The following is a 15,602-nucleotide window of genomic DNA, read 5'->3' as shown; positions in this document are numbered from 1 at the left end:
CAGATAGGCCACTGATATTGTATTTAACAGTGTTTGATAATTCCATCGGATGTGTGCTAAGCCAACATGATGAGACAGGAAAGAAAGAAAGGACGATATACTATCTCAGTAAGAAATTCACTTACTATGAAATGAGATACTCGCCTATTGAGAAATTATGCTGCGCCCTGATCTGGACAACTCGGAGACTGAGGCAATACATGTTTTACTATACGACTTGGCTAATTTCAAAGTTAGACCCTTTAAAGTATATGATGGAGTCGGCTGCTTTGAATGGGAGGATGGCTAAATGGCAGATTTTTCTTTTTGAATTTGACATAGTTTATGTGAGCCAGAAGGCCGTGAAAGGGAGTGCAATAGTAGACTTTCTAGCTAGTAGAGCCTTGGAGGATTACGAGCCTTTGAACTTTGATTTCCCAAACGATGACCTGATGTATGTGGCAACCACTAAAGAAAATTCTCAAGTGGGTCACATTTGGAAGCTAAACTTTGATACAACTTCAAATGCTATGGGCAATGGAATTGGGGCAGTTTTAGTATCCACAAACAGAGATCATTATCCTATTGCTAGCAAATTGGATTTTGATTGCACACACAATATAACAGAATATGAAGCATGCATCATGGGCATCCGTGCAGCCATAAAACGTAAAATCAAAGTATTAAAGGTATATGGGGATTCTGCATTAGCGATATACCAACTCAAAGAGGAATGGGAAACAAAAGATCCCAACTTGATTAGTTATCGAAAGCTGGTTCTTAAATTGATTGACGAGTTTGATGACATTACTTTCTGCTATCTCTCACGAAATGAAAATCAGATGGCTAACATGTTGGCTACTCTAGCTTCCATAATCAAAGTGAACAAACTAGACATTATAAAGCCTATCCAAATGAGCATTTATGAGACTCCGGCTCATTGCTACAGTATCGAGGAAGAGGAAAAGGATGACCATCCTTGGTACCAAGATATACTACGATATGTGAAGAATCACAAGTACCCTGATCAGGCAACGAAGAATGATAATAAGACATTGAGGAGACTAGCCATTGACTATGTGTTACATGGAGAGATTTTATATAAAAGGGGAAAGGATCAGGTACTATTAAGAAGCGTGGACGTTGTGGAGGCTAAAAAAATCTTGGAGGAAGTCCATGAGGGTATCTGCAGAATGCATGCCAATGGTTTCAGAATGGCTAGACAGATTATGAGATTCTGGTACTACTGGTCCACCATGGAAGAAGATTGCATCAATTATGCCAATAAGTGCCATAAATGCCAAATTTATGGAGACAAAATACACGCACCTCCTTCACTTTTCCATGGTCTTTCTCCATGTGGGGTATGGATGTCATCGGGCCAATATCACCGAAAGCTTTTAATGGGCATCGTTTCATCTTTGTGGTCATTGATTACTTCACTAGGTGGAAGCTTCTTCATATGCTAATGTCACAAAGTTAGTAGTCAGCAAATTCTTGAAAAAGGAGATCATATGTCGATATGGAATGCCTAAAAGAATCATATCTGATAATGCATTGAATTTGAACAACAGCACAATAGTGGAGGTCGGCGGTCAATTCAAGATCAGACACCATAACTTGTCATCGTATCGCCCAAAAATGAATGGTACAGTGGAGCAATTAATAAAAACATTAAGAAGATCGTGGGAAAAATGACTGAGACCTACAAAGACTGGCATGAGAAATTACCATTTGCCCTCTTTTTGAACATCTAACAGGACCTCCACTGGGGCAACGCCTTTCTCTCTGGTTTATGGGATGGAGGCAGTTTTACCCATTGAAGTTGAAATTCCTTCTCTCCGGGTATTGGCTGAGCTAAAGTTAGATGAATTAGAATAGATCCAATCTTGATATGATTAGTTGAAACTAATAGAAGAAAAAAGGCTAAAAGTTATTCATCACGGTCAGATGTATCAAAAATGAATGATACGAACTTATAACAAAAAGGTTCGTCCTTGAGAATTCCACGAGGGGGACGTGGCATTGCAAAATATTTCTTCCCTACAAAAGGATTTTAGAGGAAAGTGGATGTCAAATTGGGAAGGACCTCATGTGGTAAAAAAGGCCTTTTCGAGAGGAGTATTGATTTTGGCCGAGATGGATGGTAAAAAATTACCTAACCCTGTGAATTCAGATTCAATCAAGAAATACTTCACCTAAATAAGGAGAAGGTACCAAGGCAAAAACCCGCAAAGGGCGCTTCGAGTCTTGAAAAAAAAAGAGAGACCAAGGCGAAAACCCGCAAAGGGAGCTTTGAGTCCAAAAAAAAAAAGGAGAGGCCAAGGTGAAAACCCGCGAAGGGCGCTTTGAGACCAAAGGGTATTTGAGTTGAAAACCCAAAAAGGGCGGCTCAAATTTTGATCAAAAGGGAGTGCGGTGATCTTGCTATACCTAAATCAACAGGAAAGGGAATGCGACATCTGGGTCATCGACAAAGTACTCTAGATCTCCTAAACACATGTCAAGCTCAAAACGGTTTTTAGAAAGTTTGTACAGAGAAGTTCAAGCTACGATATCTAGGGTACCTAGTCTTCATATTACTTGTATTGAATTTGCTATTCTTGGAATACTTTATTTTTTCAAGATACGTGTTCCCAACCAATTCCCTTTTATTTTTTTTACCATCCTTGATAATTTATTCATTTCAAGCTATGCTCCAAATCAATTATATTCTTATCCAGTGTTATGATCTTTTGCAAGCATGTTGCATTGGAATAATGATTAATGGATTAACAATACTTTCACAAAGGAAGTTCTGCATATTATTCTAGAAGTTTCTAAATGATACAAGAACCTAAAACAGGACTATTGTGTAGAACGCACCAAGTTTAAAGGTTGGAAATATCTGAGAAGGAAGAGTCTAAATTAAGACTATTCCTTCGAATTTTGTTGTCAAAATATTGATTTAACAAAACAATAAGATATCATGTCGGTGATAAAGCTTCAATGAACAAACAAGCAATGATCACCAAGTAATAAGAGGATGTTATTCTTGGAAAAGAAAATTCTACATCAGTACGGAACTTTGGGAATGGTGTAAGAGACCAAAGAGATTCACATCCTGTGCCCTTGAATTGCAATAGGAGAGGATTGAGAAAGAGCCAGATCTTATACTCCTGAACTACAGTGGGAGGAAGATGGTTCAAATTTTATGTCCCAAAAGTACAGTGGATTGAACCTTAAAGGTCATGGTGGGGGCAATCTGATTAAGTTAATATGAGTGTTTCTTTGGAGATACCAGTCGAACAAGATGGCATTCTGACGTGCCGGTGATAAAACCTTAATGAACAACGAACAATAACAACTCAAACATTAAGGGATCATTTTCATGACATTCTGCATTCATTCATACACATCTAGTTAGGGAATTTTGATTCATTCCGATCATAACATCCTAATCACTAAGCATAAATAGGCCCATGAAATGGATTATATAGGTCATGTTCCCCAAAGAACAGATCAGTGAAACCACAAATCCTATATCGCTGAAGTTGCAGTGGGATGGATTGAAGTCATTATGGCGAATCTTATCTCCCTGAAGTTCCAGTGGAGCAGATCAAAGCCAATAATCCTATCTCCCTAAAGTTGCAATGGAGCAGATTGAAGTTATGTCTTATCTCCCTGAAGTTGCAGTGGAGCAGACTGAGGATACAAATCTTATCCCCCTGAAGTTGCAGTGGGGCAGATTGAAACTACAAGTTTTATCTCCCTAAAGTTGCAGTGAAGCAGACTAAAGCCACAAACCTTATCTCCCTGAAGTTGCAGTAAAGCAAATTGAAGCTACAAATCCTATCTCCCTGAAGTTATAGTGGAGTAGATTGAAGCTACAAATCTTATCTCTCTGAGGTTGCAGTAGAGCAAATCATATCAAACCTTATCTCCCTGAAGTTACAGTGGAATAGGTTAAAGTTACAAGTCTTATCTCCCTGAAGTTGCAGTGGAGCAGACTGAAGATAGCAGATCTTATTTCTCTGAAGTTGTAGTAGAACAGATTCAAGCTATAAGTTGCAAATATTGTCTCTCTGAAGTTGCAGTAGAGCAGATCATATCAAACATTATTTTCCTAAAGTTGCAGTAGAGCAGGTTGAAGTTACAAGTCTTATCTCTCTGAAGTTGCAGTGGAGCAGACTGAAGATAACGAATTTCATTTCCCTAAAGTTGTAGTGGAACAGATTGAAGCTATAAATTACAGATCTTATCTCTTTGAAGTTGCAGTAGAGCAGATCATAGCAAACCCTATTTTCCTGAAGTTGTAGTGGAGCAGATTAAAGCCACAAACCTTATCCCCCTGAAGTTGCAGTGGAGTAGGTTGAGGTCAAGTCTTATCTCCCTAAAGTCGCAGTGGAGTAGATTGAAGTTAGTGAGTCTTATTCACCCGAAACTTCAGTGGGTTAGAACGAAGCTACTTGAAGAAGAAAAAAACCTAAGAAGTCGAGACTCAGCAAGACAGGGCAAAATTGGCCCTTCTTACTCTTTGCACTATTCCCGTTACACGAAAACGAGCAAAAAAGGGCAGCTGTAACATGCCCAATTAGCCGGGCCCAAACATTAATAAAATGTCCAGATTACAAAATAACCAACCAAAAATTAAAAGCCCAAAATAATAAAATAAAACCCATTATATTAACCCAAAATCCCAACCCAATTACATTGAAGCCCAAAAAAAATGATTTTCAAAAACCCCTAGGGTTTCTGGAATAGTTCGCGCCACTCCTCCGTTCGCCTCTCCACGCACACTACACCTTCTCACGTGCACCTCTAGCTGGCTGTGTACCTGCAGCGCAACAAACAAAGCAACAAGTGGGAAAAGAAATAGAATAACATCAAAAAAAAAAGAGGAGCAACAATGTATAACAGATTGACAACAAATAATAGAAAAAATAATAGTAAATAGGAAAAAATGTAAAAGTAATAATTAGGGTAATTTCATTTTTTTCTCTTTTTCGGCTATAAAGAGGGCCGATCAAAATCTATAAAGGGGGATACGAAAAATCAAAAAAATTTAAGAAGCAAAAAATTAGAAATCTGAAAAGGTGATTTCAAATTTTTTTTTTCACGATAATTTTCTTTTCTATTCTTGAATCTCCCATTTGCTTATTCACTGTGTATGAAAAAGAAACGATTAATAGGAGAGAAACTTACCTTCATAACGGGACCGTCGAATCCCTGTCTACTTCATCGCAATTTTTGTTCAGACGGGGACGATAGGGTTTGAGACGACGCAACTTTCGAATGGCGAAGAGGCTAGGGTTTTTATTTTTAATTTTTGTTTGTTTTGTTACTTTGTTTTAAAATGGTTGGATGTAGGTTTTGTCTTTTAGTTTTATAAGGATCATGAAACGACACTGTTTAGGGCCTGTTTCAATGGCTCCAAAACGGTACCGTATAAGGCTATGACCCGCGCGGTGACCCCACCCGAGGGAAGGATCTGCGTGTTTTTGATTAATGGGCAATCTGCGCATTTGGCCCCTTTGCATTTTTTAATTATTTTAATTCAATTTTTTTATTTTCTTCAATTGATGCTTTACATTTTATTTGGTTTCTGATTTGGTCCTGGTGAAACGGTGCGTTTCAGGGGGCAGGAATATTTCCCCATTCGGTCCCTTTGAGTTATTCTCACGTTTTATTTTATTTACGTTTTTCCCTCTAATTTGGTTTTAAATCCAATTTAATCCTTATTAGTTTAGTTTAATGTTTTTTAACTTATTTAAATATTATTATTTCATTTTTTAATAATATATTTAATTTTAAATCTAATTTAATGATTAAGCTCAATTATTATTTTAAATTTATTATTAACATTGTTTAAATTTATCATATATTATTGTTTTAATTTCCATCTATTTTTTTGTAATTTTCAATATAATGTATACTTTTTTTAATGGTTTTATTTTATAATACATTTTTTAAATTCACTTATATATATTTTCTTTGCTTTAAAGATTTATATGATAATATTCTTACACAATACTATTTTATACATATATACACAATTTATATTAAACTATTTTTATTATACATATATGCATATATAATATATTATTGATTTCATACTATTATATATCTTTTACCTATTTCTATAAATGTATATATCTTTTTACCTATTTCTGTATATGTAACTTATTTCTTTTAAAGACCCTATTTTATTACATTTTCTTATTTCAACTTTTATTATATATATATATATATTTAAATTGAGTTTTCATTCCATATGTATTACTTATTTAGATTAATATATATACTATTTTGTATACTATTTATTTTTATTTTCTCCTTATGTAATACTCACTTTAAAATTCGTTATATATTACTATTACATATAGTATTTATTTTAACTCTATTTTGATCTATTTCAAACTTTCGTATATATTATTTATTTTAAAATTTTTTACGTATACTTTATTGATTTAAAATTTCCCTTCTTTCATGCGATTCGTTTCTTTAGTTATTTTAAAACTTGTACATTTTGTTTGTGTTTGTGTCAATTTGTGTGGTGTTTTTAATTAGCTTTTACTAGCTTTTAAATATTAATGTTAGTATTTACATAATGTGTGATGTGAGATTATTGCTCTTATATATGTTGTATTGTTTATTGGTATTTATTGATTATTTTTCGTTTAGTAGAGTACATTTCGATTTACAAATTATCACTTCTCGTTGTACATTATTATTCCATCGCGCTTTATTTGCTTAAAGAGTTACGTTTAATATGGTTTAAGTTTTGAAATCATTTTATTCAAAAGCTTTCAAAATAACGTAATACTCGGTATTTGGGGATCCTCGAGGAGATTGGGCCCTAACTTATTGGGTTCCAATTTTCCTCGTTGAATCTAAGTAACCAAGTATCCTTTTTTAATCAAAACATATGAAAAGCTAATTCTTGGGAATTCGATACGTTATGTCCTAACTCATTGGATATGACATGTTGTTCTCTCGAGACGAGGATTTTTTTTTAAATAAAGGCAATATTCTATGTTTTGAATTTTGAGAAATCGTGCCCTAACTTACTGGGTTTCGATTTTCATCCAACTTAAACAATTGAATATCCTTTTTAAACTTCACTGTATGAGTTTTAAAAATCAAAAGACAAGCTCATTTTCGAGGATGTGAAACATCACATCTTAACTCATTGGGTGTGACATTCTATCTCCCGAAATAGGAGGGTCTTAGCATGTAACTTGATTTATACAAGTGCCTTTTTAAATAAAAGGATCGTATTTTAAAATCTTTGCAAACTTTCGATATTAAGACATTAAGTAATCGACTAGGTACAATTTTGGGCGTATCGAGGGTGTTAATTCTTTCTCGTGCGTAACCGACTCCCGAACCCATTTTCTGGATTTTGTAGACCAAAAATTATCATTTTAGTAAATCTAAATTTTTATTAAAATGATTAAATTATGAGGTGATCCGATCACACCTAAATAAAAAAAGATTGGTGGAGACTCTTGTTTCTTTCGTTTTCAAAATCAAAGTCGACCCCTTTTTATCAAAAAAATATTTTCGACAAACATTATTGTAATTAATGAAATTTAAATTTCGGTCTTACCATTACTAATTGGGTAGCGGAAATATGCTTGTCGTCAAAGTGAATTAGGGAGGCGACCATTCATGAGAAATCAATTTAAAAGAATAAAAAATGAGATAGTTAAAAAAGTAATATTTTTAAATAAAAATATCGAAAATTATTAAAAATGAGAGAGTTGAGAGGGTTTGAGTGAATTTGAGAGAATTGAGAGAGTGGAGAGAATGATGTGAACGAAACAATAAAATTTTTGGGGTATTTATAGGGTAAAAAAAGCTACCGTTAGGGTTTTAATTTTTTTTACCGTTGGCAGCAACGTTCAAATGACGTTGGGATTTTACCATTAGCTGGAAAGCATGACCAAATAGACGCATTTTTTAGCAAAATAGCCTATATCCCTAATTAAAATTAAAACTAGCCCAAAACCCTAATTTAAAAAAAACGACCTATAGACCTTATTTTGTCGCGATATTAATATAAGAAATATTTTTTAGAACAACAAATGTATTCTCAATTACATTTTGAAGCTTTCAATTTATAAAATTAAAGAGCTCATGAGCTATCTATGATACTTGTGTTTGGCATTATTCTCACAAATGGTATCATAGCCCACGATATGGTGCAAAAAAACTTTTTCTATTTGCATATTAGCATTGACTTTAAAATATTTTGTTTCACAGTCTAAATAATATATAGCTTTAATTATAAAAACTTAATTTTAAAAATAACTTATGTTAGGTTAAATCTTTTTATATGTAAATAAAATAAAATTTATAATATAACATTTATAAATTTTGTTTTATAAATTGTCGAGTACTTTTATAACACTTTTATAAATAATATAATTTTTATCATAATTTTAGAAAGACATTTTTTATAAAAAAGTTACGATAAAGAAAACTTAACACATTTATTTTATAAATAAATATATTATTTTATAATATATAACATAAATAAGTTATGTCCATATTTGATCGTAACGTTTTATAAATAAATATATTATAACACTTTTATAAAATGTAAAAAATTATAATAATTTTTTCTATAATTTTAGAAATTTTTAGGATTTAAATAATATAATATTTTATTATAACATTATAAAATACACAAACTATTTTTATAATATAATTTTTAGGATTTCTAATATAAGAATTTTTTCGTCTATAATAATCTCAAAACTCGTATGTGTTAATACTTATAATATAATTAGAGTGCTTTAACTACACCCAAATTCAATGAAACCTAGCCAATTACAATAATTACTCAAATATGTCACTTTTATGTAATTATAAACAATTATCCTTTTTAAGTCCCATTTCTAAATAAGTTTTCAAATACTATCTAAAAAATGTTTCAAAATAATGGTAGGCAAGTCAATTCCTAATAAAAACGTGTAAAAGTAAATCTTCCCTCCTTTATGACGGAGGTAGGTGGCTGTTGGTTGATGCTCCATTAATTTGGCAATATCCGTTGTTTCCCTCACCTGGTATGAAATGATAAGATATCATAAATCCACTAGGCGTGTCAATCTTCCGTAATCGCTTTTATATTGTATCATAAATATATATTCTACTAGAGACATTCTTTCTATAAATGATAAGCTTTTAATATGTTTATATTTAAAAGGTTAACATGTAATAAGGAAAGAAAATAAGTATTTCTAAATGTGAAAATTGTAGCATAGTCCCTTCCTCTTTTTATACAATTTGTAATAGTGTTTTACATGTTATATTTTCATAATAAGTATTTTAAATTTACTTATATTCAATAATTTAACTTATAATTTTATCATTGTAAATTTTAAACTTTTAAATTTTTTTAAAAATATTACTACTTTAGAAATTAAATAGGCTATTAAAACTAAAATAGATATTTAAAAATATAAATAATTTTGCAATAAATTGTTTAGTGGCCATAATAGTTAAATTTAGTTAACAATCTATATATATTAGTTAATAATTAAAATAAAACTAGAAACTATATATAAAAATAAAATTTCACGCAATCTATTATTAAAATGATTATTATATTTTAAAATAATTTTACGATAAAATTAGGGTGCTTTTGATCAATTTAACTTGATGTAATCCTTGCTTTTTTTTTCACCAAAAATATTATTTTTAAAAATTCAGTTTAATAGCAATTATCATATTTTTAAAATTAAAATTATATATTTTTATATTTTAATTTCATAACTATTCCATTAATGGAATGTTGCAAAATCTATGAAAATTTCTAAGAAATAATTAAATTACATTTAATCAATACATGCAAACGGGTAAAGAAAACTAATTTATATAATTTTGATGAACCATATTATGATATATTATTGATAATACAATATAACTTATTGTTGATGTATACAAATATATACACAATAATTCATCAAATATAAATTTAATTTAAATCTGCATTTTTTATAATTAAGGGTGGATGGTGAAATTGCTTAAGATTAAACTCAAATTCTCATGTCTATAAAACTCTAATTCCTTCATGTAATCAACAACATAATTAGCCTATTTGAAGGCATGAACAAAGTTAACTTGCCATTGTCTCCTGCATAAAATCTTAATCCTTTTAATCTAAACCAAATTAATTCTCTCTTCTTTGCCTTTGGTTAGCATGTGTATAATTGATAATTTGTCACTAATTTCAAGTTGCACATTATGAAAAATAGAGTGTCGGTAATGATTGTGTATGGCAAAGAAAAGAGAAAGAAAAATAAAGAACACAAATTTTTACATGGAAACCCTTTCGGGAAAAAAACTACAGGCCAATGAGAAGATAATTCACTATGTCAAATTCGAATGACTACAAGAGGAGTAGACTATGCCTATTTATAGGCTTGTAAAACCATATTCTAATAGAAGGAGTGTAGTAAGATTGAAACACCTTATTCTAATCAATATCAAATAGATGAAGTTTAATAAGGTTTAAAAACCTTATTCTAAAATAAAATAAAAGAAGTGTAGTTCTATATGGATTTTACTTTTATTTTATTTTACCACTGTATTTTATTTTAATAAGGATTTGGGTCACTCAATTCTAACAATCTCCACCTTGACACGAATTCTAAATGAACAAGTTCTTCATCGCGAACTCTTAATGAACAAGTTCTCCACCTCTCCAATAAAGCCCCTTAAGGGTTTAACTTCAACAATGAACACCAACCAAGTCTAAACAATGCTCAAACCTGGTTATGGGAAGTGACATAGTCATCATATCTGCAGGATTTTCATGAGTAATAATTCTGCTCACAACAATATCACCACGAGTGATAATATCACGAACAAAATGATACCAAACACCAATGTGCTTTGTTCTCTCATGAAACATTTTATCTTTTATAAGGATGATGGCACTTTGACTGTCACAAAATAATGTACTAATTTGAAGGTTTTCATTGAGTTCACTAAAAAGTCCCTTCAACCAAATGACTTCTTTACAAGCCTCATTAATCGCCATGTACTCAGCTTCAGTGGTAGATAAAGCGACTATAGTTTGTAAAGTGGCTTTCCAACTGATTGCACAACCTCCGATTGTAAAGACATAACCTGTGAGAGATCTTCTTCTATCAATGTCTGCAGCAAAATCAGCATCAACATACCCAATGACTCCATCTCTAGTTTTTCCAAACTGTAAGTAAACATTAGTAGTATGTCGTAAGTATATTAAAATCCACTAAACTGCTTTCCAGTGTTCTTTATCGGGATTCGCCATGTATATGCTAACTGCACTGACTGCATATGATAAATCTGGACGTGAACAAACCATAACATACATACGAGATCCCACTGTACTAGAATATAGAACATGTGACATGTACTCAATCTCATCATCTGATTGTGGAGACAAAGACAATGAAAGTTTGAAATCAGCTGCTAAATGAGTACTAACAAGTTTAATACTCTGCATATTGAATCTGCAAAGAACTTTCTCAATGTACCCCTTCTGACTTAGGTATAATTTACTTGATTTTCTATCTCTGAGAATCTTCATACCAAGTATCTTCTTTGTTGGTCCCAAATCTTTCATCTCAAATTCTTCACTTAGTTGGGTTTTGGCCTTTCTTATCTCTCCTTTATCTTTCACTACTATCAACATGTCATCAACATAAAAGAGTAGATACACAAAAGAACCATCACTGTTTTTCTTAAAGTAAACATGATAGTCCTAGAAAGAACATATGTTTTCTCCCTAATTATTGGTTGATTTGTCCCCATTTAGTTATCTTTAGCACATATTTTAGCATTTTTATTTCAGTAAATTGCATTTTATAACATGATAGTACTAGAAAGAACAAAAAGGAGTGAGCTGTCCAGTCTGGTACAACTAACTTGTACGTACAGAGGCAGCATGATTCTGATGAAAGGACACCTATGCTATTTGGATAAATATTAATATTCACGTGAAAAGAAAAATGAGAGCCTTTTTGGGGGAGGGATATCATCTTCTTCAACCTATCTTTTGAAGCTTTTTGGCTATGGCAGCTTAAGCCTCCTACGGGTGAACGAACGTGAAAGGGATGCAAATTAGCTCTTGACGAGGAGCCTTGAGCGCAACATAAGAGGGAGTTGAGAGATCAAGTTGAGATTTTCTAAGAATAGTACTCTCCACTTGTTTCTTTTATATTTGTTTTCTAAATGCTGGTGATTACTTTCTATTTCATGTCTGTACAGAAGTATACATGATTTTTGGGTTAAATGTTATTTTATTCAATCTTGCTTCTACTGTTTAATCTTTGGGTTTGAATATTTTTAGCATGGAAGTATTATTACGGTCACTAACACTGAAAAGTGCAGTGACAATTCAAGCTAACAAGCATGACAACGGAAGTTGCTTGAGGAGTAGAGAAATTTAATCCACTTGTTCTTAATAGTGTTCCATTGCCATCATCGGAAGGTGTGGCTAATGTGCATGTTTAAGTCTTAGATTAAATATAGAAGTTAAGCTTGGTAAGATATTCATTGAAATTTAATGCATCGACAATCACCTATCCTTTTATACCTTGTGAGCAATTAGTATTTTGTTTAATATTCTCGTTGGGGATCCCAGTTTATCATTATCATATTTTATCTTATTGTTTTCAAGTTATTACTTCAACAACTACTCTCACAATTTATCTCATTTCTATCTATTTATTGCACTAACATTGATAGACAAAAGACAACCATCCTTGTGGGATCGATATCCAACAGACTCATATCTATCTACTATACTTGCACCAACAGTGTACGCTTGCACATTATTGCTGTGGCGTTAAACAACCGATCAAAACACAACTATCAAAGCTACTTCTTTTGAAATCATGAGAAGTCATAAAGGAGTCAAACCTCTTGTATCATTGTCTTGGTGACTGTTTCAAACCGTAAAGGGACTTTTTCAGCAAGCAAACGTTGTCCTCTTTTTTTGAGATTGTAAAACCCTCTAGTTGTTTCATGTAAATATCCTCCTCAAGTTCTCCATGAAAAAATATAGTTTTTACATCTAACTGCTCAAGCTCCAAATCATGCATGGCCACAATACCTAGCAAAGCTTGAATCGAACTATACTTCACAACTAGGGAGAACACATCGTGAAGTCTATTCCGAAATTTAACTGTAACCCTTTCCAATAAGCCTTGCTTTATATCTGGGTTCTTCAACTCCTGAAGTCCATTTTTTTCTTTTTAAACACCTATTTACAACGAATAGCCTTTTTTCCTTTAGGAAGTTTCACAATATCCCATGTTCTGTTTTTGTGGAGTGATTCCATCTCCTTTTATATAAAAAACATCCACTTTTCTAAGTCTTCACAGCTAACGCTTAAGAATAATTAAATGGCTCTTGGTTTGTATCTATATCTTTAGCCACATTTAAAGCATAAGCAGCTAGATCAGCTTCGGCATACATCTTTAGAGGTTTAATCTCTCTTCTAGTTCTGTTTTTGGTGATAGAGTATTGTGGTGAAGAAGCAACTTTATTCTGAATTTCTGTACTGGCTTGAGGAGTAGACTCTGTTATAGATTCTGGATTAATTTGATACTCCACCTACTTTTGATGTTCTTTATTGGAACAATCTTTAAGAGATAAGTTAGGTAGCATAGCAGTTTCATCAAAAACATCTATGCTAATAACAACTTTTCTATTTTTAGACACCATAACTTATACCTTTTTACACCAACTTTATAACCAAGAAAAAAATTTAATGGATCTCGGCTCCAATTTTCCATTATCAATATGAGCATACGCAGGACGCCCAAAGATCTTTACATCAAAATAATTAGCAGGATTACCAAACCAAAGATCCCTTCTAACTTGCATAGTTCATTAAACTCATCAGAACAGAACTCTAAGCCATTGTCTGTACAAAGGTGTTTTAATTGTTTTCCCGTCTATTTTTCAATCATAGTTTTCCAATACTTAAATGCAGAAAACACATCACTTTTCTACTTCAGGAAAAATGCCCAAACTTTTCTGGAAAAATCATCAATAAAAGTTAGCATATAATTAGCTCCACCTCTCGAAGGCACTCTAGATGACCCCCACAGATCAGAATGAATATAATCCAACGTTTCCTTCGTGTTATGGATTCTTCTGGTGAATCAAACTCTCTTTTGCTTCCCAAAAATGTAGTGCTCACAATACTTCAGCTTGTAAATTCCTTTCCCATCAAGAAGTCCTCTTTTGCTCAATTTTACAATGCCATTCTCACTCATATGCCCTAGGCGCATATGCCAAATTCTAGTAACATCATTATCTGGCAAGGAAGAGGAAGCAATAGCTGCATCACCAATAATAGCAGAACCCTGTAAAATATATAACTTGTCAGTCTTTCTCTACCCTTTCATCACAACGAGGGAACCTTTAGAAATCTTCAATACCCCAATTTCAACTGTGTATTTGTACCCTTTTGAATCAAGAGTACTCAATGAAATTAAATTTCTCTTTAATTTTGGAACTTGTCGCACGTCACTAAGTATTCTGACAACTCCGTCAGACATCTTAACTTTAATCATTCCAACACCTATGGTTTTACACGAAGTATTATTTCCCATCAAAACAACACCTTCAAACATTGTTTCCTAATTTGTAAACCAATCCCGATTGGGACTCATTTGGAAGGTGTAGCCCAAATCAAAGATCCACTCCTCACTCACTTTAGAATTGTTGATAGAAACGACTAGAAGTTCACCATCGCTGTAGTCTTCTACAACATCATCTTCATGGAATTTTTCTGGTTGTTTTCCCTTTTGATTCGCAGCCTCCCTTTTGATCTTGTTTTGCAGCTTATAGCACTCAAATTTAATGTGCCCTTTCTTCTTGCAGAAGTTACAAGTTTTACCTTTATTTAAAGATTTCGATCTACCTTTAGATTTACCATGAGGATTACGTTCCTGTGTCCTTCCACGATCATCATCAGTATTTCAATCTTGTCTCCCACAAACAATGAGACACTCTCCTTGAGAGTCAGGTTTAACCATAAGATGCTTCATCTTATCATGCGAAGTTAAAGAATCATAAACTTCATCAATTGTGAGAGACTCACGACTATATAAAATTGTGTCTTTAAAGGTTGAATAAAATGGGGGCAACGAACAAAGTAGAATCAACCCTAGATCTTCCTTGTCATACTGAACCTCCATGGCCTTCAAGTTTGAGAGAATTTTTTTAAACACTGTTAAGTGTTCGTGCACAGACGCATATTCCTCCAAACGATGAGCATAAAGACATTGCTTCATATACAACTTGCTGGTTATAGTTTTCGACATACATATTTGTTCAAGCCTCTTTCATAATGCAGTGGCGGTCTTCCCCTTCATCACATCCTATAAAATTTTGTTAGACAAATGCAGATGTAACTGTGTTAATGCCTTTCGATCTTTACGCATCTTCTCTTCCTTAGTCAATGCCGAAGGCATCTTATCTATCCCTAGATGGGCATCCTCTAAGTCCATCTGTGCAAGAACTGCCTGCATCTTTATCTGCCACAACGCGAATCTGGCGTTCCGATCCAATAACAGAATTTTATACTTCAAAGACGCCATTACCGTGATTAAAATGAACAACCCAGAAGC

At 32.8% G+C, this 15,602-nt stretch overlaps 1 protein-coding gene across 1 annotated transcript; it reads left to right on the top strand.

Moving 5' to 3' along the window:
• Positions 1–254: 254 nt before the first annotated feature.
• Positions 255–1,201, top strand: LOC105795850 (uncharacterized). Its single transcript, XM_012625508.1, has 2 exons — positions 255–1,100; positions 1,193–1,201. Exons 1-2 carry the CDS (start codon positions 255–257, stop codon positions 1,199–1,201), a joined length of 855 nt encoding a protein of 284 aa, XP_012480962.1.
• Positions 1,202–15,602: the final 14,401 nt, after the last annotated feature.

This window comes from Gossypium raimondii, chromosome 3 (genome assembly GCF_025698545.1).
Source record: "Gossypium raimondii isolate GPD5lz chromosome 3, ASM2569854v1, whole genome shotgun sequence".
Lineage (NCBI taxonomy): Eukaryota > Viridiplantae > Streptophyta > Magnoliopsida > Malvales > Malvaceae > Gossypium > Gossypium raimondii.
Note: the sequence above shows the minus strand (reverse complement) of the source record. Positions and strands in the feature narration are given on the sequence as shown.

Excerpts from the sequence above, each read along its gene's own strand:
- LOC105795850 (XM_012625508.1), top strand. The coding sequence starts at position 255 with ATGGAGTCGGCTGCTTTGAATGGGAGGATGGCTAAATGGCAGATTTTT.